The sequence below is a fragment of the Aotus nancymaae genome, unplaced genomic scaffold (genome assembly GCF_030222135.1).
Source record: "Aotus nancymaae isolate 86718 unplaced genomic scaffold, 86718_ANA_hifiasm-v0.15.2.pri h1tg000124l, whole genome shotgun sequence".
In the NCBI taxonomy this organism is placed as follows: Eukaryota; Metazoa; Chordata; class Mammalia; order Primates; family Aotidae; genus Aotus; species Aotus nancymaae.
Genome location: NW_026988539.1, coordinates 1,174,153 through 1,199,852, shown reverse-complemented (window position 1 = coordinate 1,199,852; position 25,700 = coordinate 1,174,153). Strand labels below are relative to the sequence as shown.

Here is a 25,700-nt window from a genome sequence, read left to right as displayed (position 1 = left end):
GTGCCCCCGCTCCCACCGAGCCTCCACCCGTCTCCTTCCGCCGCATTCGAACTCCCCAGCGCGGTCGGGCCCGTTCCCGCGCGCCACTCGGCCCACGCGAGTCCCCTCCCCTCTCTCCCATTCCTGGATCCTCCACAGCCTCGGTCCCGCGAGACTCCCCAGCCCGCGAGCGCCTCCAGACCCCACGGGAAGCCCTCGCCCCTTTCGGGAGGAGCCCCGCCCCAAACGCGCGGAGTGACCCCTCCCGCCCTTCTCTCCGCGCAGGCGCAGGGTAGACGGGACCGCGGCCCGCACCCCCACCCTGGCGGCCGAGAGGCGGGGCGCGGCTGGTCCGGAGCGGCCGCGGCTCCATGGGGCTCCTGGGGCTCCTTAGCCTGCTGCAGTCGGCCTTCTTCGGGGACCAGGTAGGGCGTGGGGGTCGGGCCGCTGGGGAGGGCTCCAGGTGGCGCGGGAACGGGGCGGGGTCCACACCGCGGAAACGCCAGGCGCGGCGGCGGGGGGCGCACGAGACAGCGAGCGGAGGCTGCAGAGTCTGGGGTCTGGTGCAGTCGCCGTGGAGACGGTTGCCGGGGAAACCGCCTCGGGAGGTTGGCGGGGCTGGGAGCCCCTCTCTTGCGCCGCAGCGACCCCCGCCAACACCGGGTCTGCGCAAGCGCAGGGCTCGCCCGGGCCAGCCCTCGGCCTCAGCGGGAGACCCTCGGACCCCTCCTCACTGCGGCGACGCCGAGGCTGCGTCCGCTGGGTTGGCGGGGGCGGGGGCGGCTGCGGGGGCATCCTGCGGAGGCTCGGCCCCGCGCAGGGTGGGGGCCTGAGCCACGCCCTGCGCCTCTTTGGGCCTCAGTTTCCCCTTCTGGGCGCGAGCGTATGGCCTGCTTTGACGTTCGCCGCGGCTGCTGTTCGTATCCGTCCGTTCCCGACCCCAGCGCGTCTCCAGCCTCCGGAATCGTTCCGAATCTTGCGGCTGTGACATGCCCATTAAAGGGGAAACTGAGGCTGGGAGTGCGGCGGGGAGCCCAAGGTCACGCCTGGAGCAGGGCTGGAGCCTCGTTGCGGAGCGCAGGCGCCCGCAGAGAACGCGGCGGAGGGGACGGGGAGCTGTCCGCGGTGCTGACGGAGACTCACGTCTGCCGGCTCGCCGCCGGGGAAACTGAGGCCCACAGCGGCGATCAGGCTTCGAGGCGCAGCCTGGACCGGCCTGTCCCACCCCTCCCCGACCTCCAGTGGCCTCCTCACCGGTCAGGGCCCTGCCCGGCCACCCAGCCCGCGACGGACCTGTCTCTGTCCTCCCGTGATGACCTGGTGCCTTCAGGCCCCCCTCGGTCCCCACCCGGCTCCTGATGGGGGCCGTCTCTATTTTTGCCCCAGCCCCTGGCACAGAGGAGACATCAGGGGCGGGGACAGCTCGAGGTCAGACTCAGAGGGCTCAAAGACACTGCAAGAGTGAGCCCTGTGCCAGGCTGAGGGCTTGCGGGGAGGTTTCACAGGCCGGGCGTGGGGAGTGACCATTTGATGGAGCTTCCCCCTTAACCCAGCAGCAGTAGGGGGCGTGGAGGGCCCCAGGGAGGAGCCTGGGAGGGGGTTTTGGGCTAGGCCGCCAGTTCCACAATGGGAGAGGGGGGAGGCCTCTCTCAGCCTTCTGAGGTCTAGGGGGCCGTGGGGGGTTCTTTTGGCAGTAAAATGTCTAATATCTGAGTGTGGCTGTGGTTCAGGCATTTACAGGGTCTGGGATTTTAGTGTGTTCAGAGGCGTAATGTTCTGGAGATTTGGGGCCAAGGGCACCCTGTCTTGGGGTCTCAGCCCTCATGTACCCTCAGCCCTCCAGGTCCTGGCCACCTCCAGCGGGATAAGGAGGGAGGCTCAGAGTCACTCCAGAGGCCTGGTTGGCACTCACGGGTGAACCCAGGCAACATGTTACCCGGCCTAGGCCTCAGTTTCCCCATGTATACCAGGACAGGGCTGACCTTGGAGCCCCCAATCCCCTGCCTGAGAGGGGCCTGGGGTGCTGAGACATCTGAAACTAAACAGGGAGGTGCGGCTTAGTTCCACTCGGAGGAGAGGCAGGGATTATCCAACCCACCCCCCCCATTTAACAAGACTGGAAACTGAGGCCAGAAAGAGACATGCCGAGGGTTACACAGGGACCGCAAGGCTGAGCTGAAGCCAGGGTCCCGGGCTCTGCATCCCCCACCCCATTCCAGCCTCGCCCTGCCCTGCCCCGACTTGCGCTCGCCAAGCCCCACCACGCGTGCCGTACGCCGTGGCTCCAGCAGACACCTCCTGTGTCCCAAGCACGCACCGCTCTTCCCTCAGCCTGGAACTAGTCTCCCCTGACCACCGCTGTTCACTTCTCTGGGCAGTGACACACTCTCCTGTCACTCCTGCACCAGCCCTTGCAGAACCTTCCGCCTCCTCCCCATCTTACAGAGGAGGACACTGAGGGTTCAGCGTGAATGATTTGCCCTGGCTGCTCAGCCCAGGAAAAAAAAAAATCATGTTCTCTGGACCCCCGGCCACCTCCTTTTCTGTGCTGTGAGCCTGTTTCCAGAGCTTTAGAAAAGGCTGCTCCAAGCTGCAGTTGCGGGCTCTGGGTGTTAAACCCTCAGATAGCCTCCGGGACCCTGGAGAAGGGGACTCCTGGGATCCCCGGCCCTTCCCCGCTCTGGCCTTTGGCCCATGAGGGTGAATTAAGTGTGTGACTGACCAGGGGCAGAGACACACGGAGACAGAGATGGAGAGACAGACTGAGGGAGAGACAGAAACAGAGAGAGGAATAGGGGGAGGAACAGAGTTACATGAGGACCTGACCCTCTTCTGGGGAGACAGGGAGAGATGCAGGGAGATGTGGGATGCCTCTCCTCCCCTCCCCCCTGCCCACCAGGCAGGACCCTCAGGGAGCTCCAGCCTGGACCCGAGCCCTGTCCCACCCTGACACATCTGCACAAGGCCAGGCTGGACCTGTGGGGAGGGGACGGGCCTGGCCCCAGCCCAGCCACTACCCTGGGAACCCCTCCCCCGCCAAGATGCTGATGTAACATCCAGGATTTGATATTTTACTCTCAAATTCTGCAAATCCAGACGCAGGAGATTTTCAGAGGCTGTGGCACCCTGCAATAAAGTGGGGGACACAGAGATCTTGGTCCTCGGGGTGCCCCCTTCCCTTGGGGGGTTTCAGCTCCCCCCACACACACAGTCCCTTAGCGAGGAGGCCCGACGCCCTGCGGCCGCCGCCGGTCCCCGCCCCGGACCGCCATTGGCTGTTGCCATGGCACCAGCCCGTCTTCCCGCGCCCTCATTGGCCGTCTCGCCCGCATCCCGCATCCCGCATCCTCCCCCCGCTCGCGGTGGTCTCGCCCAGCGGTAGGAGCGGCGGCGCTGTCTGCCCAGGCCCGGACCGGGCTTTGTCCGCCCCGGAGCCCCTGCCCGTGCCACGGAGACCCCGGAGCCTGTGCTCCGAGGCCACCCCGGGCCGGGATTTCCAGTGGGGCCCGCGGAGCTGCGCAGAGGGAGGAGGCCCCACACCCGGGCGCCCCGCCACCCCAGCTGCAAGTAAGCGGGTGTGTGTCTCGGGGTGGAGGGTTTCCATTGCCCGTCAGCACAGACTCTGGGCCCTCCATTTCCCCAGGGTGGGAGCTGGAGGGGAAACTGAGTCCCGGTGAGTTGGGCGTCAGCGCCTCTGCATCCGGTCCTGCGCACACACCCACTCGTGGGCTTCAACATCCGGACCTCCTGGAGGTGATCGGAGGGAGGGATGGACAGCCTAAGGACAGGCCTGCTGTGTGTCTTAGGGGGTGTTGCTGCACCTCTCTGGGCATCAGTTTCCCCCTCTCGAAAGAGGGGGTTCGGATTAAAGGAAGGAGAAGGGCCCCTTTGGGCCTGGCTTCCCACCCCTGGGCCTCCCTCTGAAATGCAGCCACTCTCTACTCAATACGACCAGCCCCCAGCCATGGTGCCTTCAGGGAGTGATCTCAGGAAGGTCCCCGGGAGGCTACACGATGCAACCTGGGCGTGAAAGGCAGGCAGGAGGGCTTCGTGGAAGAAGGTGTACTGTGTGGGATGGCAGGAGTTAGAACAGGTGATCTGGCCAGGGCAACTGCACATGCAAAGCCTCCAGTTTCCAAGTGACTCGCGGTGTACATGGCGGAGTCAGAGCTTATCCCGAGGGCACTGGGGAGCCATGGGAGGTGTTTGAGCAGGGGAGTAATGAGATCTGACTTGTGACATTTAAAGCTCCCTCTGGCTGTGCACGAGGGATTGTGGGAGGCCAGGAAGAGGCTGATCGGAATGTCCTGACAGAGGGGTCTCAGGAGCTGGGGGAGGCACGACCCACTGGGCAGAGCTTGGAGGGACCAGCTCAGTCTAATGAGGACCCAGAAGTGACCACCGAGTGTGGGGAGAGGGAAGGTGTCCGGGGCTTGACTTGGGCCAGCTGAGAAGAGCCATGTAGGGGAGGCCTGGGTTTGGGGAGCAGGAGAGGGATGCTTTTGCTTTGCATTTCATCTGCTCTTTCTGCCTGGCTGGGCATGGCATGGTGACCTCAGCTGGAACATGGGGCTCCAGTCAGACCCCAGGGTCTCCCTGCATATGGCCCCCAACCCCAGGCCTGATCCCCAGTGGAGACCCCAACAGCCTTGGACATCATCGGATCAGGATGGGAGATGATGGCTGTGGTCCTCAGGCTACCAGCCTCTGCCACCTGATTTCCAGTCCCTGTGCCCCTCCCACCCTGCCCTTGCCCACTTCTGCCCTGCGGGTTTCTCAGAGGGGCAGCCGGCAGCTGGAGGGGGGCGGGTGTCGGGCCTCCAGCCTGGACTTCCAGCACCTCCCAGGCAGGGTCTGGGTGCCAGCGATGTCGTGTTCCCTTCCTTACTGGGTCAGTTTCCCAGGGCCTTGGTTTCTCCTTCTGGGAACAGCCGACTGGTGGTCCCTAAGACTCAGGACAGACCAGGAATGAGCCACATGACAGGGTGAGGCACACACTGGGTCCCCTGAGCAGGCGGCGACAGCCTGACCCCATCCTCCCACCTGGGACTGAGCCCCCTCCCCTACTCCTGTCCCAGTTGTGTCCCTGGTGACATCCAAGTGGGAGGGGAGGGGATGGGGGGGCACCTGGGGGTCAGAGAATGAATGACAGGTGAATACATGTGTGTGGCCAGGTGGAGGAGGGAGGGGAGGAGCAGGTGGGCCGGACAGGGCCGGTGTGAGGAGGGGGCTCAGGCTGGCAGGGGAGGTGGCGGAGCATGGGCTGCCATTGGTGCATTTGAGACAAAGGCGGAGGGAGGAGGCGAGCACTGATGGGAAAGGAACAAAGAGGGAAGGGGGGCGTGAGGGGGGCTCAGGCGGGAGGGCCGAGCCAAGGGAGGAGGCACCGGCCAGCTGGACAGAGGGAGGAGGCCAGGCTGGAGCCAGAAGGCAGCCAGAGGCACAAAGAAGCCAAGGGATGGGGCAGCCAGCCGGGGCCAGCTGAAGGCTGCACGGAGGGTTCGGGCCACGCAGGTACCACCCTGAACCCAGCCAGCGATGGAGGGGGCGTGGGGCTGCTGGGGTGATGGTGGCGGGCTGGGGTTCATCCGTCCGGCCGTTTCTGCACATCTTGGGTGTCACCCACTGACCTTCACGGCGTTTTTATTGTCCATCGGCAGGGCCCGATGGTGGTCTGTCTGCCCTGCGTGTCTGGCTGTCAGCCTCTAGGCAGGCTGTGCTTTTGTGGGGGAGGGTTCTGTCTGTCTGTCTGTCTGTCTGTCTGTCGCCCTCTCTGCCTGTGAGCCTGGGGGTGCTGGGCTGGCCAGTCGGCTCACTAGGTTAGGCAGTCCCAGCTGTCTGTGTGTTTGTCGGGCGAGCTGTCAGGATGTGTCCTAGAGGCTGGGAAGGAGAGGCCGTCTGTCTGTCGGTCGGCTGGTCAGTTGGACGTTCAGGTGTCTGTACGTGGCCCCTCTGTGTCCCGTCGGGGCCACCTGTCTAACTTCACCTGCCCCTCTGTGCCCCGGATTCCCTGGACAGCACCGCCTGGGCCTGTGCTGGTCCACACCAGTGACTCCTGCCTGGGAATTCCAACCCAGGATCAGGCAGGAGGGCTGGGCCTTAGGTCAGGGGTCATCCAGAAGGGATCACGGCACCCTCCCCAGACCCTCAGCTGAACCCTCTGACCCTGTGATTCCAGACGCTGCAGGAGCTGAAGATGACGAGCTCCGTGGCGTCCTACGAGCAGCTGCTGCGGCAGGTGGAGGCCTTGAAGGCTGAAAACAGCCACCTGAGGCAGGAGCTCCGCGACAACTCCAGCCACCTGTCCAAGCTGCAGACAGAGACGTCGGGCATGAAGGTGGGGGCCTGAATGGAGGAGGTGGCTCGGGTCCCAGGGGGTGGCCTCCGGCAGCCCAGTGCAGTGGCTAATGCCTCCCCACCCTTTTTCCTGCCCCTACAGGAGGTCTTGAAGCACCTACAGGGGAAGCTGGAGCAGGAGGCCCGAGTGCTGGTGTCCTCGGGACAGACGGAGGTGCTAGAGCAGCTGAAGGGTGAGCACTGGGGCCACGCCCGGAGGGAGCGAGGGAGGCTGCAGGGAGAGGCAGGCAGGGCCGCTGACCTCCGCCCTCTCCTCCCATCCAGCCCTGCAGATGGACATCACCAGCCTGTACAACCTCAAATTCCAGCCGCCCGCCCTGGGCCCGGAGCCTGCCGCCCGGACCCCCGAGGGCAGCCCGGTACATGGCTCCGTGCCCTCTAAGGACAGCTTTGGGGAGCTGAGCCGGGCCACCATCCGGCTGCTGGAAGAACTGGACCGGGAACGGTGAGCGCACGTGGGACCCGGGCCTTGGGCAGCCAGCGCATGACTCCGCCCCCGGCGGACTCTGCCCTCTAATTCGTCCCCCCCGCATATGGCTCCGCCCACACCCACACGCCCCACCCACTCGCATATGGCACCGCCCACCGAACAAACCCCGCCCACCTCGAAGCCTCTTCCCCACATGGCTCTCCGCCCCCTCTAAGGCCAGGCTGACTGCAGCGGGAGTACAAAGAGGATAGGGGAGGTTCCTGGCTGAGAGAAAGACTCCTTGGCGACGTCCCCAGGGGTCCGGGACACGCAGGCGTCGCTAGGGACCAGGCTGTGTCCAGTGCCAGGGTTCAGCCAGGCCTGGAGCCAGAGGGGCTCAAAGCAGTCTTTGTAGAGAGCTAGCTGTGACCCAAGAAACGTGGGCTCAGGGCCAGCAGAGGGAGGCAGGGTCCGGGCACCCTGTGCTGCTCAGCCCGGTCGTGTGGAGTCGGACGGGGCCATTGCAAGAGCAGCATGGAGTTGTCTGTGCTCCCCTAAACCCTCCCAGCAACCCTCCCAGCCTGACTCCTGCCCTGTAAAATGGGAGTGGCCGTGTCTCCCACACGGGGTTAAGGGACATCTCTGTTGCACCTGGGGCACTTTGAGCCTGAAGCTGCTTCGTAAGCTGGAGGGAGGTGAGCAAGTGTGGGAGAAGCGTTCCAGGCAGAACAGGCTCCCTCAGTCTATCTTCAAGGATGAGAATTTCCAAAGGAATTGCTTTCTCCTTTTTTTTTTTTTGAGACGGAGTTTCATTCTTGTTGCCCAGACTGGAGTGCAATGGTGCGATCTTGGCTTACCACAACCTCCGCCTCCCGTGTTCAAGCAATTCTCCTCCCTCAGCCTCCCGAGTAGCTGGGATTACAGACGTGAACCACCATGCCCGTCTAATTTTGTATTTTTAGTAGAGATGGGGTTTCTCCATGTTGGCCAGGCTGGTCTCGAACTCCCGACCTCAGGTGATCTGCCCACCTTGACCTCCCAAAGTGCTGGAATGACAGGCGTGAGCCACCGAGCCAGGCTGACCAGTTATTTAAAAAATGTTTATTTTCTTTTTAGAGGGGGGGGTCTGGCTATGTTGCCCAGACTGCTTTCTCTCCTTTGAGTTAATTGTTTGCATCCCCCAGTTAATTTCAGCACCCCTCGCTTACCCTAGCGTGGGGAGCGCTGCGGGAAAGACATTGCCTTGCTGCCTGCTAGACTTGGCATACAGTGAGCGCCAACAAGTGATTAGGAACATCAAAATAAACACCACATATACACGGGGCCGCCCTCCCTGACCTCCCCCAGGTGTTTCCTGCTGAACGAGATTGAGAAGGAGGAGAAAGAGAAGCTCTGGTACTACTCTCAGCTGCAGGGCCTGTCCAAGCGCCTGGACGAGCTGCCGCACGTGGAGACGGTGAGCGAGCTGGGGAGCCAGGGGGCAGCGCGCCCGCCCCACCCCGGGTTCGGGAAGCGGCGTGGGGAGGAACGGGACGCAGCCCCGGCGCCCCTCACCGTGACCCTCCCGCGGCGTGGGGAGGAACGGGACGCAGCCCCGGCGCCCCTCACCGTGGCCCTCCCGCGGCGTGCGGAGGAAGGGGACCCAGCCCCGGCGCCCCTCACCGTGGCCCGCCCGCGGCGTGCGGAGGAAGGGGACCCAGCCCCGGCGCCCCTCACCGTGGCCCTCCTGCGGCGTGGGGAGGAACGGGACGCAGCCCCGGCGCCCCTCACCGTGGCCCTCCCGCGGCGTGGGGAGGAAGGGGACCCAGCCCCGGCGCCCCTCACCGTGGCCCTCCCGCTCTCCCCAGCAGTTCTCGATGCAGATGGACCTGATACGGCAGCAGCTGGAGTTCGAGGCCCAGCACATCCGCTCGCTGATGGAGGAGCGTTTTGGCACCTCGGACGAGATGGTGCAGCGGGCGCAGGTGCGGCGGTAGGCGGGGTCCCGTGCCAGTGGGCGACTCGGAGTGCAGAGATTATCATGGGCGGGGGCTGGGGTAATGGGAGGAGTTTTAGGCCTCCTGGGTTGGAGGGGTCTAGTTCAGGAGGCGGGGCCAGAAGCTGGAGGTGTTGGTGGGTGGTCAGAGACGGCTCAGGGCAGAGCCCGAGCACAAAGGTGGTGCCATGAGACAGTGACTGGTGGCGTGGCCTGTGGGCAGGGCCAGATCAAGGGGTAGGTGAGGCCTAGAAGGACGAGGTCTAGGTTCTGGGTGGAGCCCGTGAGAAGTGGGAGGAGTCAGAGCCTGGGATGGGCTAGATAGGGTGGGGGCTAGAAGGATAAAGCAGGGATTTAGACAATGGGTGGGGTCATATCTTGGGGCAGGACTTAGGGTGCAGGCAGGGCTGGATCAGGGAGAAGGCAGTCAGTGTCCAGGGCGAGGTCATCCCAGGAAGAGGCAGGGTCAGAGCCCAGGGCAAGGTCATCTCAGGGAGGTGGGGTCAGAGCTCAGGGCGGGGTCATCCGAGGCAGAAGGCGGGGTTGGAGCCGGGGGCGGGTCATCCCAGGGAGAGGCGGGGTCTGAGCTGGGGGCGGGGTCATCCGGGGCAGAAGGAGGGGTCGGGGCCGGGGGCGGGTCATCCCAGGGAGAGGCGGGGTCTGAGCTGAGGGCGGGTCATCCCAGGGAGAGGCGGGGTCTGAGCTGAGGGTGGGGTCATCCGAGGCAGAAGGCAGGGTCTGATGTGGGGGCGGGGTCATCCGAGGCAGAAGGAGGGGTCGGGGCCGGGGGCGGGTCATCCCAGGGAGAGGCGGGGTCTGAGCTGGGGGCGGGGTCATCCGAGGCAGAAGGAGGGGTCGGGGCCGGGGGCGGGTCATCCCAGGGAGAGGTGTGGTCTGAGCTGGGGGCAGAGTCATCCCAGGGAGAGGCGGGGTCTGAACTGGGGGCGGGGTCATCCGAGGCAGAAGGAGGGGTCAGGGCTGGGGGCGGGTCATCCCAGGGAGAGGTGGGGTCTGAGCTGGGGGCGGGGTCATCCGAGGCAGAAGGAGGGGTTGGAGCCGGGGGCGGGTCATCCCAGGGGAGAGGCGGGGTCTGAGCTGGGGGCGGGGTCATCCGAGGCAGAAGGAGGGGTCGGGGCCGGGTCATCCCAGGGAGAGGCGGGGTCTGAGCTGGGGGCGGGGTCATCCGAGGCGGGGTCGGAGCCGGGGGCGGGGTCAGTCCCAACCCTAGCCCTGGTGTTCTCCTGAGCAGATTCGCGCCTCGCGCCTGGAGCAGATTGACAAGGAGCTGCTGGAGGCACAGGACCGAGTGCAGCAGACGGAGCCCCAGGTACCGGGTGGTGCGGAGCCAGGGCCCAGGGGTGGTGTCGGCCCAGGCAGAAAGGGACTCCTAGGGTCCTGCCTGCCCCCACCCACATCATGGGCGAGCAACTGGCATCAGCAGATTGGGTGCTCTTGGACTATACCCCTGAGCCTGGTGCTCTCCGGCAGGCCTTGCTGGCGGTGAAGTCGGTGCCGGTGGACGAGGACCCCGAAACAGAGGTCCCCACACACCCAGAGGATGGCACCCCTCAGCCAGGCAACAGCAAGGTGAGGGGGAGGGTCTAACGTGAGGTGGGAGCCGGTTGTCTGGGTTGGGGAGGATGGGACCTGCGTCCCTACCAGTTGTGGTGCCCTCCCATGCCTCCATCCAGCACCCCCTCGGGTGTAGGAAGGCCCACCTGGAGTGCAGCTCATGGAGAAGCTGGGGGCCTGGCGAGGTGGATAGGGAAACGCGTCCCGTAGCTGGGTCCAGGGGGCACCGTAGACATCCCTGTAGAGCCCCTTGGCTCTGCACAGCCACCCTAGGAATGCCGGGTGAGGGTGGTTAGCCTCCTCCCTGGCCCCCGATCCGTTCCCCAGGTGTGCATGGGGCTGCCCTTGGGAGTGGAGCAGGGACAGGGCTCCGACTAGGTTTCCAGGTGTCCGGCGACAGGTGAGGGACCCCACCCTGACCCTGACCCTCCCCTACCCCCAGGTGGAGGTGGTCTTCTGGCTGTTGTCCATGTTGGCGACGCGCGACCAGGAGGATACTGCACGCACGCTGCTGGCCATGTCCAGCTCGCCGGAGAGCTGCGTGGCCATGCGCCGCTCGGGCTGCCTGCCGCTGCTGCTGCAAATCCTGCACGGCACCGGCACCGAGGCCGGGGGTCGCGCCGGGGCTCCAGGGGCTCCGGGCGCCAAGGATGCGCGCATGCGTGCCAACGCGGCGCTGCACAACATCGTCTTCTCGCAGCCGGACCAGGGCCTGGCGCGCAAGGAGATGCGTGTCCTGCACGTGCTGGAGCAGATCCGCGCCTACTGCGAGACGTGCTGGGACTGGCTGCAGGCCCGGGAGGGCGGGCCCGAGGGAGGCGGAGGTGGCGCAACTGGCGGTGAGTGCCTGGCCTTGGGGTGGGGGACCCCTGCGCAGCCAGGACTTCCCCTGGGGATGGGGCGACTAAAACCTGCTGCCTTGAGTTGGAGGCAGTTGACCTCAAAGTTAATACAGGGGCTGGGCGCGGTGACTCTCACTCCAGTAATCCCAGCACTTTGGGAGGCTGAAGCGAGAGAATTGCTTGAGCCCAAGAATTTGAGGCTGCAGTGATCCAAGATCATGCCACTGCACTCCAGCCTGGACAACAGAGGGAGACCTTGTCTCATAATTTTGATTTTTTTAAAAAGGACAGGGGCACAGCTAAAAGGTGTGCTCCAGGAACTACCTCACGTCCCTTCCCAAGCTGAGTGAGGGAGGCCACCACGTCATCCCGTCTTAGAGAGGCTGGGAAAGGAAGTCTCAGCTCTGCAGCCGTTTGCAAAGCTCCTGGGATTCTTCAGGCTTGTGGGGGTGGGGACCTTTGGGAGTCACCTGGGACATTTCTCAGGAACGGGGTTCTGATCTGGGCCCTTTCCCACAGTCCCGGTCCCCATCGAGCCGCAGATCTGCCAGGCCACATGCGCGGTGATGAAGCTGTCCTTCGACGAGGAATACCGCCGTGCCATGAACGAGTTGGGTGAGTGCCCCCGCCCCTCTGGGCAGCCATCCTCCAGCAGGTGGCGTCTCCTCAGCTGCTAAGGGACAGAGGCTGGGTCATCTGAGTTTGTGGAGTGAGGGACAGACTTCCTGGAGTCACCCAGCACCTGTTGAGTGGACCGTCGTTCTGGGCCCTCTGTCCGCATGAGCTGCCTGTGGCCCCCCAGTCTGGTTCGAGGCCTCTGGGGGTGGCTTTTAGCCACAGTTTCCCTGGGGCTCACAACAGGGAACAGCAAAGATACAAAATAGGTACAGAATCAGAGCTGTGGGTGGCGCTTTGTTTGGGGACGTAACATCTTCTCTTTGTCAATATAACAGTAGTTGAGGCAGGATAAGGCTGCTCACAACTGTAATCCCAGCACTCTGGGAGGCTGAGGCAGGAGGATCACTTTAGCCCAGGAGTTTGAGACCAGGCTGGGCAACATAGTAAGACCCCACCACTATAAAAAAATAAAATAACTAGTCCCAGCCATGTGGGAGGCTGAGGTGGGAGGATCTCTTGAGCTCTGGAGGTCAAAGGTGCCATGAACCATGATCATGCCACTACACTCCAGACTGGGCAACAGAGGCAGACCCTGCCTCAAAACCAAAAAATCTTCAGAGCTGTAACTCTTTTTCCAAATAATTTTTTAATTTTATAGAGATGGGGTTTCACCAAGCTGGCCAGGCTGTGCTCAAACTCCTGACCTCAGGTGATCCACCCGCCTCAGCCTCCCAAAAGTGCTAGGACTACAGGCGTGAGCCACCGTGCCCAGCCAACTTTTGTTTTTTTTTTTTGAGACAGAGTCTCACTGTCGCCCAGGCTAGAGTGCAATGGTGTGATCTCAGCTCACTGCAACCTCTGCCTCCCAGGTTCAAGCTGTACTCCTGTCTCAGCCGCCTGAGTAGCTGGGATTATAGGTACACACCACCATGCCTGGCTAATTTTTGTAATTTTAGTAGAGACAGGGTTTTGCCAGGTTGGTCAGGCTGGTCTTGAACTCCTGACCTCAGGTGATCTGCCCGCCCTGGCCTCCCAAAGTGCTGGGATTACAGGCATGAGCCACTGCACCTGGTAACTTTTCGTCTTCACAAATTCAAACTCTGTCCCCGTGAAACATTTGCTGCCCATCCTATCCCCAGCCCCTAGTAGTCCCCTATCCCCCTTTCTGTCTCTGTGAATCTGATGGCTCTAGACCTTCTAGGGGTGGAATCACCCAGGATTTGTCCGTTTATACCTGGCTTCTCCCACTGAGCGTGACATCCTCAAGGTGCACCCACGTCATAGTCTGTGTCAGAGCCTGGCTCCTTTTTTTAAAGACAAGAGTCTCGCTCTGTCGCCCAGGCTGGAGTGCAGTGGCACGGTCTCAGCTCACTGTAACCTGTGCCTCCTGTCAAGCGATTCTCCTGCTTCAGCCTCCCAAAGTGCTGGAACTGCAGGTGGAATGGGTCGCGGCACCGGGCCAAAGCCTGGCTCCTTTCTGAGGCTGTGTAACGTCCCACTGTGACTGACACATTGTCCTCCGATGGACACTCTGGTGGCTGCCACTCCTGGCTGCTGGGACTAGTGCTGTGTCGACATGGTTTACCTGTTTCACTCTGGAAGGTTTCTGACACAGCCCCTAACTCACTTCCCCTAAGGGCGTCTCCACTGACCAGCCCCGGCCTGACAACACATTTGCCTCCATCTTCTTTGAAAGGGAGAAAAGTCACAGCCCTGTGCTGGGGACACAGCTCTCCATCTGATGTTCTTGTGGGGGATTATTGGGGACTCGGGCCTTCCCTAAGGCACCTATCACACAGGGCAGGGAAGAGCATTCTGGGCAGGGGGAGCAGGTGCAGAGGCCCCGCGGCTGGAGGAAGTGTGAGCCAGGCTGAGGGCTGCAGGAGGCAGGGGTGGCAGTCAGGGCAATGGGGGTACCCCCGTGGGTTTGGCAGCAGGCCGAGGCCATACCAGCTCCTGAAGGAGAGCTCAGCTGAACTTGGAAGGGGGACTTGAGAGGGCAGGTCTCGGGGTAGGAAGGGCGTCTGGGCAGGGGTGCTAGGTGGGCACAGGCTGGGGGAAGCAAGGCAGGGTCATCCCTGCCATCTGCCAACCTCGCTGGGTCCCCACAGGTGGGCTGCAGGCCGTGGCAGAGCTGCTGCAGGTTGACTACGAGATGCACAAGATGACCCGGGACCCACTGAACCTGGCGCTGCGCCGCTACGCAGGCATGACACTCACCAACCTCACCTTTGGGGACGTGGCCAACAAGGTGCCTGAGGCGGCGGGCGGGTGGGGCTGGCGCGCTCCTCATCCAGGCTTGCAGGGGCGAGCTGAGGCCAGTTGTCCCCAACTTACAGACGGGGAGACTGAGGCCCGGAGTGAGGTTGTGGGGACAGTGGGAGCCCACGCGGAACTTCCTCCACCCAGCCGTGTCCTCACAGCTGCCCTGCTGCTGCCTCTGCAGAAAACAGGCCTCATCTTAGAGGGGGCCTCTGGGCCCCGGAGGCTATGTGTCCGCCCTGGTCGGGGACTCAGTTTCCCAACCTGACCATGGGCTAACCTTCCCCTGTGGCACTCAGGACCAGCAGGGTTCCAGGTTTACAGCTGTAGCACACAGACAGGGCTGGAAGGTGAGGGGCGTGGTCTCCTTGCTCCACCCCATGACCCTGGCTGTGTCACCCCCTCACAGGCCACCCTGTGTGCACGCCGTGGTTGCATGGAGGCCATCGTGGCCCAGCTGGCCTCAGACAGTGAGGAGCTCCACCAGGTACAGGGCACCGGACAGCCTTCCACGGCATCCCTGTGGGGCAGGGGCCCTCCCCAGGGTGTGATGGGCTGGCAGGGGCGTCCCGCCTGACCCTATGCAGTGGACACTTGCTGGGGGGTCTGGGGGGCCTGGACCCGAGTCCCACCACACCCACCCCTCACCCTGCCCAGGTGGTGTCCAGCATCCTCCGCAACCTCTCCTGGCGGGCCGACATCAACAGCAAGAAGGTGCTGAGGGAGGCGGGCAGCGTGGCCGCCCTGGTGCAGTGCGTCCTGCGGGCCACCAAGGTGGGCACCTGCTGGGGCACAGGGGTGGGGGAGGCGGGCAGTGTGGCCGCCCTGGTGCAGTGCCTCCTGCGGGCCACCAAGGTGGGCACCTGGCGGGGCACAGGGGTTAAGGGAGGTGGGTAGCGTGGCCGCCCTGGTGCAGTGCGTCCTGCAGGCCACCAAGGTGGGCACCTGGCGGGGCACAGGGGTTGAGGGAGGCGGGCAGCGTGGCCGCCCTGGTGCAGTGCGTCCTGCGGGCCACCAAGGTGGGCACCTGGCGGGGCACAGGGGTTAAGGGAGGTGGGTAGCGTGGCCGCCCTGGTGCAGTGCGTCCTGCAGGCCACCAAGGTGGGCACCTGGCGGGGCACTGGGGTTGAGGGAGGCAGGCAGCGTGGCTGCCCTGGTGCAGTGCGTCCTGCGGGCCACCAGGGTGGGCACCTGCTGGGGCACAGGGGTGGGGGGCGAGCAGCGTGGCCAGCTGTGGTTCTTCAGTCACTGGGTAGGGAGATGATGGCGGCAGGGGGTGAGCTCTCCGACTTGGGAAGAAATCAAGTTGAACAACTCACTGCTTAGCAGGTGGTCCGGCCTCAGGCGGGCGGCGTCTCCCTCTTTGTGTCACTGCTCTTTGAGAGTGAGTGTAAGCTGGGCGTGGTGGCTCACTTGACATCAGGAGTTCTGGACCATTTTAGCCAACATGGTCAAATCCTGTCTCTACAAGAAAAAAAAAAATTAGCCAGGCGTGGTGGTGGGTGCCTGTAATCCCAGCTACTCAGGAGGGTGAGGCAGGAGAGTCTCTTGAACCTGGGAGGCTGAGGTTGCAGTGAGCCAAGATTGCACCACTGCACTCCAGCCTGGGGGACAGAGCAAGACTGCATCTCAAAAAAAAAAAACCTCACTGATGGGCGAGCTCGGTGGCTCATGCCTGTAATCCCAGCACCTTGGGAGACCAAGGCAGGAGGATCACCTGAGGTCAGGAGTTCAAGACCAGCCGGCCCAACATGGTGAAACCCTCGTCTCTACAAAAAATCCAAAAAAATTAGCTGGTGGTGGTGGCACGAGCCTGTAATCCCAGCTACTCGGGAGGCTGAGGCAGGAGAATCACTTGAACCCGGGAGGCGGAGGTTGCGGTGAGCCGAGATCGCGCCACTGCACTCCAGCCTGGGTGACAAGAGTGAAAGTCAGTCTCAAAAAAAAAACAAAACAAAACAAAAAACAGCCGGGCGTGGTGGCTCACGCCTGTAATCCAAGCATTTTGGAGGCCAAGGCAGGCTGATCACCTGAGGTCAGGAGTTCAAGACCAGCCTGACCAACATGGTGAAACCCTGTCTTTAAAAACAAACAAAAAAAAACACGTCACTAAAAAGCCGGCATGGGAGCCCTTCCTCCCGCCCCACTCAGGCCCTGATCTGCCCCTCCTGCCCCCGCCCAGGAGTCCACCCTGAAGAGCGTGCTCAGCGCCCTGTGGAACCTGTCTGCGCACAGTACGGAGAACAAGGCGGCCATCTGCCAGGTGGACGGCGCCCTGGGCTTCCTGGTGAGCACCCTGACCTACAGGTGCCAGAGCAACTCACTGGCCATCATCGAGAGCGGCGGCGGCATCCTGCGCAACGTGTCCAGCCTAGTCGCCACCCGCGAGGACTACAGGTCAGCGCCCCGGGCAGCTGCGCTCAGGGCGGGCGGGCGGCCGGGGAGGGGTCTGAGCGCTGTCCTCCCGTGAACGGACGGGCCCAAGGCTTCCCAGGGACTGCTATTTTCAGCATAAGTATGCTCCAAATCCTGCATGAGATACACCAAAATGCAGATTACATTAAAAATGACTTGAGGCTGGGCGGGATGCCTCATGCCTGGAATACCATCCCTCCTGCGCTTGGGAGGCAGGAGGATCACCTGAGCCCAGGAGTTCGAGACCAGCCTGGCCAACATAGTGAGACCCGTCTCTACTTGAAATATACACCGGGCGCGGTGGCTCATGCCTGTAATCCCAGCCAGTTGGGACGCTGAGGCAGGAGAGTCACTTGAACTTGGGAGGTGGAGGTTTCATAGAGCTGAGATCACACCATAGCACTCCAGCCTGAGCAAGGAGTGAAACTCCATGCCCCGCACCCCCTCTTCAAAAAAAAATAGCCAGGCACAGTGGTTCACACCTGTAATCCCAGCACTTTGGGAGGCCGAGGCAGGCGGATCGCCTGAGGTTGGGAGTTTGAGACCAGCCTGACCAACATGGAGAAACTCGTCTCTACTAAAAATACAAAAATTAGCCGGGTGTGGTGGCACATACCTGTAATCCCAGCTACTTGGGAGGCTGACGCAGGAGAATCGCGTGAAGCTGGGAGGCGGAGGTTCCAGTGAGCTGAGATCTCGCCATTGCACTCCAGCCTGGGTGACAAGAGTGAAACTCTATCTGAAGCAAGAAAGAAAAGAAAAAAAAAAATGAGCTGGGCTTGGCATGCGCCTGTAGTTCCAGCTACTTGAGAGGCTGAGGTGGAAGGATGGCTCGAGCACAGGAGGCTGAGGCTGTAGTGAGCTGTGGTGGCGCTAATGCACTCCGGCCTGGGTGACAGGAGTGAGACCCTGTCTCAAATTTACTTTAAATCATATTGATGTCTTCCTTAAAATATTTATTAAATATTAATGAGGAATATTTATGAAAATAAAAATCCTTTTAAGTGAAGTACATTCCAAATATTGCATGGCTTTACTTCTACTAAAAATTAACTTATTGGCCGGGCGCGGTGGCTCACGCCTGTCATCCCAGCACTTTGGGAGGCTGAGGTGGGCGGGTCACCTGAGGTCAGGAGTTCAAGACCAGCTGGGCCAACATGGAGAAACCCTGTCTCTACTAAAAATACAAATATTAGCCAGGGCAGGGGGCAGCACCTGTAATCCCAGCTACTTGGGAGGCTAAGGCAGGAGAATCACTTGAACCCGGGACGTGGAGATTATGTGAGTCAAGATCACGCTACTGCACTCCAGCCTGGGCAACAAGAGTGAAACTCCGTCTCAGGAAAATAAAATTATTAAAATAAAACAAGTAATATTTATTAAAATAAAACTATCTACATATTTATAAAAACACAAAATATTATTTTTAGCTGGCCACCATGGCTGATGCCTGTAATCCCAGCAGTTTGGGAGGCTGAGGCGGGAGGATCGTCTGAGCCAAGGAGTTGGAGGCTGCAGTGAGCCATGAGTCTAGCAGTGCACTCCAGGCTGTATGACAGAGGGAGACTGTCTCAAAAAAATATAGACAGAATCCATGTAACTATATCCCCAGTATCACAGAGAATATGTTCTTCATGCTGTTTTTTACTTTTCTTTTTTTTTTTTTTGAGACAGAGTCTCGCTCTGTCACCCAGGCTGGAGTGCAGGGGCTCCATATCTCAGCTCACAGCAGCCTCCACTCCTGGGTTCAAGCGATTCTTCTGCCTCAGCCTCCTGAGTAGCTGGGACTACAGGCAGGCACCACCACGCCCGGCTAATTTTTGTTATTTTTAGTAGAGGTGGGGTTTCACCACATTGGCCAGGCTGGTCTTGAACTCCTGCCCTCAGGTGATCTGCCCACCTCGGCCTCCCAAAGTGCTGGGATTACAGGTGTGAGCCACAGCGCCCAGCTGGAACTTTTTTTTTTTTTTTTTTGAGATGGAGTCTCACTCTGCTGCAAGCTGGAGTGCAATGGCACAATCTCGGCTCACTGCAACCTCCACTCCCTGGGTTCAAGCAATAGTCATGCCTCAGCCTCCTGAGTAGCTGAGATTACAGGCGCGCGCCACCATACCCAGCTAATTTATTTTCAGTAGAGACAGGGTTTCACCATGTTGGCCAGGATGGTCTCTATCTGACCTACTGATCCGCGGCCTCAGCCTCCCAAAGTGCTGGGATTACAGGTGTGAGCCAGTGCGTCTGGACTTTTATTAATGCTGTCTCAAAAAATAAAAATAAATACAGTTTATTTTTAGTCTCTCTCATGCAAATCGTTAGGATACACTTATACCAAAAATCAGTCTTTAAGAAATCCAAACCTAACAAGTCGTGGTCACTTTCACCTGGCACATCCAGCCTCCCCACCCCTGGGTGGGCAGGGGGTGGCCCAGGCTGACACGCCCTGTGCCCGCAGGCAGGTGCTCCGGGATCACAACTGTCTGCAGACGCTGCTGCAGCACCTGACCTCGCACAGCCTGACCATCGTGAGCAACGCGTGCGGCACGCTCTGGAACCTGTCGGCCCGCAGCGCACGCGACCAGGAGCTGCTGTGGGACCTGGGCGCCGTGGGCATGCTGCGGAACCTGGTGCACTCCAAACACAAGATGATCGCCATGGGCAGCGCCGCCGCCCTGCGCAACCTGCTGGCCCACCGGCCCGCCAAGCACCAGGCGGCCGCCACCGCCGTGTCCCCGGGCAGCTGCGTGCCCAGCCTGTACGTGCGCAAGCAGCGGGCGCTGGAGGCCGAGCTGGATGCGCGGCACCTGGCGCAGGCGCTGGAGCACCTGGAGAAGCAGGGCCCGCCCGCCGCCGACGCTGCTGCTAAGAAGCCGCTGCCGCCCCTGCGACACCTGGACGGCCTGGCTCAAGACTATGCTTCCGACTCGGGCTGCTTTGACGACGACGACGCACCGTCATCCCTAGCTGCGGCTGCGGCCACTGGGGAGCCGGCCAGCCCCGCAGCACTGTCACTCTTCCTGGGCAGCCCCTTCCTGCAGGGGCAGGCGCTGGCCCGCACCCTGCCCACGCGCCGCGGTGGCATGGAGGCGGAGAAGGAGGCCAGTGGGGAGGCGGCCGTGGCGGCCAAGGCCAAGGCCAAGCTGGCGCTTGCAGTGGCGCGCATCGACCGGCTGGTAGAGGACATCTCCGCCCTGCACACCTCCTCCGACGACAGCTTCAGCCTCAGCTCCGGAGACCCCGGGCAGGAGGCGCCACGGGAGGGCCGTGCCCAGTCCTGCTCGCCATGCCGTGGCCCCGAGGGTGGGCGGCGAGACGCAGGCAACCGGGGACACCCGCTGCTGCGGCTCAAGGCGGCCCACGCCAGCCTCTCCAACGACAGCCTCAACAGCGGCAGTGCCAGCGACGGGTACTGCCCACGCGAGCACATGCAGCCCTGCCCGTTGGCCGCACTGGCTTCGCGCCGCGAGGACCCCAGGTGTGGGCAGCCTCGGCCCAGCCGGCTTGACCTTGACCTGCCAAGCAGTCAGGCCGAGGCCCCCGCCAGGGAGGCCACATCATCCAGCGACGCCCGTGTGCGCACCATCAAGCTGTCGCCCACCTACCAGCACGTGCCGCTGCTCGAGGGTGCAACAAGGGTGGGTGCAGAGCCCCTCGCGGGGACCGGGACCCTTCCAGGGGCCCGAAAGCAGGCCTGGCTGCCGGCAGACCATCTGAGCAAGGTTCCTGAGAAGCTGGCGGCGGCCCCACTGTCCGCTGCCAGTAAGGCACTGCAGAAGCTGGTAGCCCAGGAGGCTCCGCTCTCGCTGTCCCGATGCAGCTCCCTCTCCTCGCTGTCCTCAGCAGGCCGCCCAGGCCCCAGTGAGGGCGGTGACCTGGATGACAGTGACTCCTCCCTGGAGGGACTGGAGGAGGCAGGCCCCGGCGAGGCTGAGCTGGACAGCGCGTGGACAGCGCCCGGGGCCGCCTCCCTGCCCGTAGCCATCCCGGCTCCCCGGCGTAACCGAGGCCGGGGCCTGGGGGTGGAGGACGCCACGCCATCCAGCTCGTCAGAGAACTACGTGCAGGAGACGCCACTGGTGCTGAGCCGCTGCAGCTCCGTGAGCTCGCTGGGCAGCTTCGAGAGCCCGTCCATCGCTAGCTCCATCCCCAGTGACCCCTGCAGCGGGCAGGGCAGCGGCACCATCAGCCCTAGTGAGCTGCCCGACAGCCCTGGGCAGACCATGCCGCCCAGCCGGAGCAAGACGCCGCCGCTGGCGCCCGCGCCAGCAGGTCCCCCCGAGGCCAGCCAGTTCAGCCTGCAGTGGGAGAGCTACGTGAAGCGCTTCCTGGACATCGCGGACTGCCGTGAGCGCTGCCGGCTCCCGTCGGAGCTGGACGCCGGCAGCGTGCGCTTCACCGTGGAGAAACCGGATGAGAACTTCTCGTGCGCCTCCAGCCTCAGCGCACTGGCCCTGCACGAGCACTATGTCCAGCAGGACGTGGAGCTGCGGCTGCTGCCCTCGGCCTGCCCGGAACGCGGCGGGGGTGCGGGGGGTGCCGGCCTCCACTTCGCGGGGCACCGCCGGCGGGAGGAGGGGCCGGCGCCCACGGGCTCTCGACCCCGCGGGGCCGCGGACCAGGAGCTGGAGCTGCTGCGGGAGTGCCTGGGGGCCGCCGTGCCTGCCCGGCTGCGCAAGGTGGCCTCGGCGCTGGTGCCAGGTCGCCGCGCGCTGCCCGTGCCCGTCTACATGTTGGTGCCCGCTCCGGCCCCAGCCCGGGCCCAGGAGGACGACTCCTGCACCGACTCCGCAGAGGGCACACCGGTCAACTTCTCCAGCGCCGCCTCCCTCAGCGACGAAACGCTGCAGGGACCCCCCAGAGACCAGCCTGGGGGACCAGCGGGCAGGCAGAGACCCACCGGCCGCCCCACCTCGGCCAAGCAGCCCGTGGGGCACCGGCACAAGGCAGGAGGCGCCGGCCGCAGCGCAGAGCAGGCCCAGGGTGCGGGCAAGAACCGAGCGGGGCTGGAGCTGCCTCTGGGCCGGCCCCCGAGCACCCCCGCAGACAAGGACGGCTCAAAGCCCGGCCGGACCCGCGGGGACGGGGCACTCCAGTCGCTGTGCCTCACGACGCCCACTGAGGAGGCCGTGTACTGCTTTTACGGCAATGACTCCGACGAGGAGCCCCCGGTGGCCGCGCCAACGCCCACCCACCGGCGCACATCGGCCATTCCCCGCGCGCTCACGCGGGAGCGCCCGCACGGCCGGAAGGAGGCCCATGCCCCGTCCAAGGCAGCACCGTCCGCCCTGCCGCCCGCTCGGGCCCAGCCCAGCCTCATCGCAGACGAGACCCCACCCTGCTACTCCCTGAGCTCCTCGGCCAGCTCCCTCAGTGAGCCCGAGCCCCAGGAGACAGCGGCACCGCCGGCCAGCCGTCCACGAGGCCGGGAGCCTTCGATCACCAAGGACCCAGGCCCAGGAGGCAGCCTTGACAGCTCGCCCAGCCCTCGGGCCGCGGAGGAGCTGCTTCAGCGCTGCATTAGCTCGGCCCTGCCCAGACGCCGGCCCCCCGTGTCCGGCCTGCGGCGCCGCAAGCCCCGTGCCACGCGGCTGGATGAGCGGCCCGCAGAGGGATCCCGGGAACGCGTCGAGGAGGCAGCAGGCTCGGACCGGGCCTCAGACCTGGACAGCGTGGAGTGGCGAGCCATCCAGGAGGGCGCCAACTCCATCGTCACGTGGCTGCACCAGGCGGCGGCTGCCACGCGCGAGGCCTCGTCTGAATCTGACTCCATCCTGTCCTTCGTATCTGGGCTGTCGGTGGGCTCCACCCTGCAGCCCCCCAAGCACAGGAAGGGACGACAGGCGGGGGGCGAAACCGGCAATAGCCGAAGGCCAGAGAAACGGGGCACAGCGTCAGCCAAGACCAGCGGGAGCTCCCGTTCCCCTGCGGGCCCGGAGAAGCCACGTGGCACACAGAAGACCACGCCCGGGGTGCCCGCTGTGCTCCGGGGACGAACAGTCATCTACGTGCCCAGCCCGGCACCCCGGGCCCAGCCCAAAGGAACCCCCGGCCCCCGCACCACACCGCGGAAGGTGGCGCCCCCTTGCCTGGCACAGCCCGCGGCTCCAGCCAAAGTCCCCAGCCCCGGACAGCAGCGGTCAAGGAGCCTACACCGGCCCGGCAAGACCTCGGAGCTAGCGACGCTGAGCCAACCCCCCAGGAGCGCCACACCACCCGCCCGCCTCGCCAAGACCCCCTCCTCCAGCTCCTCTCAGACCTCGCCCGCCTCCCAGCCCCTGCCCAGAAAGCGCCCCCAAGTCACCCAGGCTGCCGGGCCCGTGCCCGGCCCCGGGGTCTCCCCGGTGCCCAAGACGCCAGCGCGCACCCTCTTGGCGAAGCAGCACAAGACACAGAGGTCACCCGTGCGGATCCCGTTCATGCAGAGGCCAGCCCGGCGGGGGCCGCCAGCGCTGGCTCGGGCAGTCCCGGAGCAGGGCCCCAGGGGCCGGGCGGGGGCCGAGGCGGGCCCGGGGACGCGCGGGGGCCGCCTGGGCCTCGTGCGCGTGGCCTCGGCCCTCTCCAGCGGCAGCGAGTCCTCGGACCGCTCGGGCTTCCGGCGACAACTGACCTTCATCAAGGAGTCTCCTGGCTTGCGGCGCCGCCGCTCGGAGCTGTCCTCGGCCGAGTCCGCGGCATCTGCTCCGCAAGGGGCTTCACCCCGCCGCGGCCGGCCCGCGCTGCCCGCCGTCTTCCTCTGCTCCTCGCGCTGTGAAGAGCTCCGAACAGCGCCCCGGCAGGCCGCGGCCCCGCAGCGGCCCCCCACGACCCGACCCGGCCCCGGCGAGCGCCCGGCCCGGCGCACCAGCTCCGAGAGCCCGTCCCGCCTGCCCGTGCGCGCGCCCGCCGCCCGGCCCGAGACGGTCAAGCGCTACGCGTCGCTGCCGCACATCAGCGTGGCCCGCAGGCCCGACAGCGCCGCCCCCGCAGCCCCCGCCCCCGCCGACGCGGCGCGCCGCAGCAGCGACGGGGAGTCCCGGCCGCTCCCCAGAGTGGCCGCGCCAGGCACGACGTGGCGGCGCATCCGAGACGAGGACGTGCCCCACATCCTTCGCAGCACGCTGCCGGCCACGGCCCTGCCACTGCGAAGCTCCACGCCCGAGGATGCCCCGGCTGCGCCCCCGCCGCGCAAGACCAGCGACGCCGTTGTCCAGACAGAGGAGGTCGCCGCCCCCAAGACCAACTCCAGCACGTCCCCGAGCCTGGAGAGCAGGGAGCCCCCCGGAGTCCCCGCCGGCGCCCCACTCTCCCTCCTCGGCAGCGACGTGGACGGGCCCAGCCTCGCCAAGGCTTCCATCTCCGCGCCCTTCGTGCACGAGGGCCTGGGGGTCGCCGTAGGGGGCTTCCCCGCCAGTCGGCACGGCTCCCCCAGCCGCTCGGCCCGAGTACCCCCCTTCAATTATGTTCCCAGCCCCATGGTGGCTGCAGCCACCACCGACTCAGCCGCGGAGAAAGCCCCGGCCAGCGCCTCGGCCAGCCTCCTGGAATAGTGGCCTAGGCCGGCCTTCTGGAACGTTCTCTCCCGGCCCTGCGGCCCGGTCTGGCCGCCCCATGGGCCTCCGCTGTAGATGCCCCCCGTAGGTCGCCCCAGGGCCTCTGCCCAGCTGAGCCCCACCACCCTCTGAGCCCCCGCCCAGCGCAAGGGGGCTTCGCGCCTCACCGGAAGACCTTGCCTCTGTGCCGTGGGGTCGAAGTCCCGGCCGCGAGGCGCTGGCAAGGGCGCCCTGGCCCAGCTCTGACGCGCGGCCCTTCCCCTGTCGGGAGCCGCTGCCTGACCCCGGGCGAGGGAGGGGGCAGCCTCCGGGTCTGGGTCCCGGTCTGCTGCTTCCGAAGGGGCAGCACTGGGGAGGTGACGTCGCCCGCCGCAGGTGGGGCGAGCTGGTAGAGGGCGGCGCTGTAGCGGGCCTGCCAGCTGGGGGCCTCCGCGGCGCGCAGGGGCGAAGCCTGTAATCACCGCAGCCGCGGGTAATTCGCTAATGAGGGCTTTGCAGGGTTTGTTTTCATCTTCAGCCCCAGCTGTCGGAGCGCGGGGTGGGGTGTGGCCGAGCCCCGGCGGGAAGCCCCGCCCAGACGGTGTTGAGGGAACCCCGAGCCCAAGCTGCCCTGTGGAGCCGAGAGGGTGGGGGTGGGAGGGGCAGGGGCCAACAGATCCCCACGCCTGCTGCACCCCTTGGCGGAAGAGTGGAAGGCAGGGGGCTGCGCACGATGGGAGAGGACCCTGGTGCAGACGGCGGGACGGCTGACTTTAAACCTCAGAGGAGATGCTGGCTGCCAGCTGGGGCGACCCCAGGGGTCGCTGGGGTCAGATCGTCCCGGCCTAGCCCCCCCCGCGGCGGGCGAGACCAATGGGAAGGAGACTGGGGCCCGGGGCCCGCGCTGGGCTCTACCCGGCGGAGACAGCACTTTACGGAGACCATCACATGTGGGCGCGGTCAGTGCCCAGGACTGCGCCGTTGCTGACCTTGTCCCTTTTCTGTTCCCTTGTGGTTCATGATGCATAAATCGTACGCCCTAGGACTCGGGACAGCACAGCTGGGGCGGGGGCACTCGGGACTCGGACGAGGCGGGAGGTCCGGGGGCCTTCCCGCAGGCGAACACAGGGCTGGAGAGTATCTGGTACCAAACGAGGTGAAAGCCGGCAGAGGGGCCTGGGGGCTCGGGTGCTGCAGCCCCTGACCGGGGAGCCGGGAGCTGGGCCTTGTGCATGGGGCGGGACTCGCAGGGGCGGGGCTCTGGCACTGGGGCAACACCTCGTCCTGCAGAGGGAGCCAACGACCTCTCTTCTGCAGAATCCCAGCTCGGGCAGGCGCTGCCTTCACGCGCGGATCTGCCCGGGCCGAGGGCACACGCTCACTGCCCCACGGGCCTTCTCCGGGAGGAGGGAAGCAGAGTTTGAGGGTTGGGTGGATGGAAACTCCGGCCCGGCCACAGATACCACCATCCCTCCGGACCCGTCCCCAGCACACACTGGACCAGCTTTCTGGCGGAAGGAGCTGTCCTCAACTCAGGGCTGCTGAGCGAAGTTGACCCTAGCCTGTACCCCCAGTTAATGCTGCTCCTTCTCTGTCACGCTGCATCCTGTGCTCTGGGCCCGTGCCCTGCCTAAGTCACCGAGGGGGCACCACCAGGCGGGTGCTAGAGGTGCCGAACACTCCCTCCTAAAACCCCGCGGCCAGGCGAGGCTGCGCACGTTGGGTTGTTCTGGGCGAAGAGGAGGCCGCAGGTGGCTGAACGGAAA

The 25,700-nt window shown here is 64.4% G+C and overlaps 1 protein-coding gene and 1 long non-coding RNA gene across 2 annotated transcripts; one reads left to right on the top strand and one right to left on the bottom strand.

The window, feature by feature from the left end:
* Positions 1-329: 329 nt before the first annotated feature.
* APC2 (APC regulator of WNT signaling pathway 2) lies at positions 330-24,042 on the top strand. Its single transcript, XM_021676623.2, has 15 exons — positions 330-404; positions 6,158-6,316; positions 6,419-6,509; positions 6,601-6,781; positions 8,093-8,201; positions 8,593-8,709; positions 9,970-10,047; positions 10,209-10,307; positions 10,735-11,131; positions 11,654-11,749; positions 13,864-14,003; positions 14,424-14,501; positions 14,672-14,788; positions 16,197-16,411; positions 18,882-24,042. Exons 1-15 carry the CDS (start codon positions 351-353, stop codon positions 23,950-23,952), a joined length of 7,002 nt encoding a protein of 2,333 aa, XP_021532298.2. The 5' UTR covers positions 330-350; the 3' UTR covers positions 23,953-24,042.
* LOC110569478 (uncharacterized) lies at positions 11,093-16,501 on the bottom strand. Its single transcript, XR_002479563.2, has 4 exons — positions 16,339-16,501; positions 15,334-15,478; positions 13,982-14,192; positions 11,093-11,804 (listed from the first exon to the last, which is right to left on the bottom strand). It is a non-coding gene; the product is annotated as an uncharacterized LOC110569478 (long non-coding RNA).
* Positions 24,043-25,700: the final 1,658 nt, after the last annotated feature.

Bases quoted from the DNA above. Each gene is read 5' to 3' on its own strand.
- APC2 (XM_021676623.2), top strand. From the start codon at position 351: ATGGGGCTCCTGGGGCTCCTTAGCCTGCTGCAGTCGGCCTTCTTCGGG. The intron at 6,782-8,092 runs GTGAGCGCACGT...GACCTCCCCCAG, and splicing joins GAAGAACTGGACCGGGAACG to GTGTTTCCTGCTGAACGAGA. The intron at 10,048-10,208 runs GTACCGGGTGGT...GCTCTCCGGCAG, and splicing joins TGCAGCAGACGGAGCCCCAG to GCCTTGCTGGCGGTGAAGTC.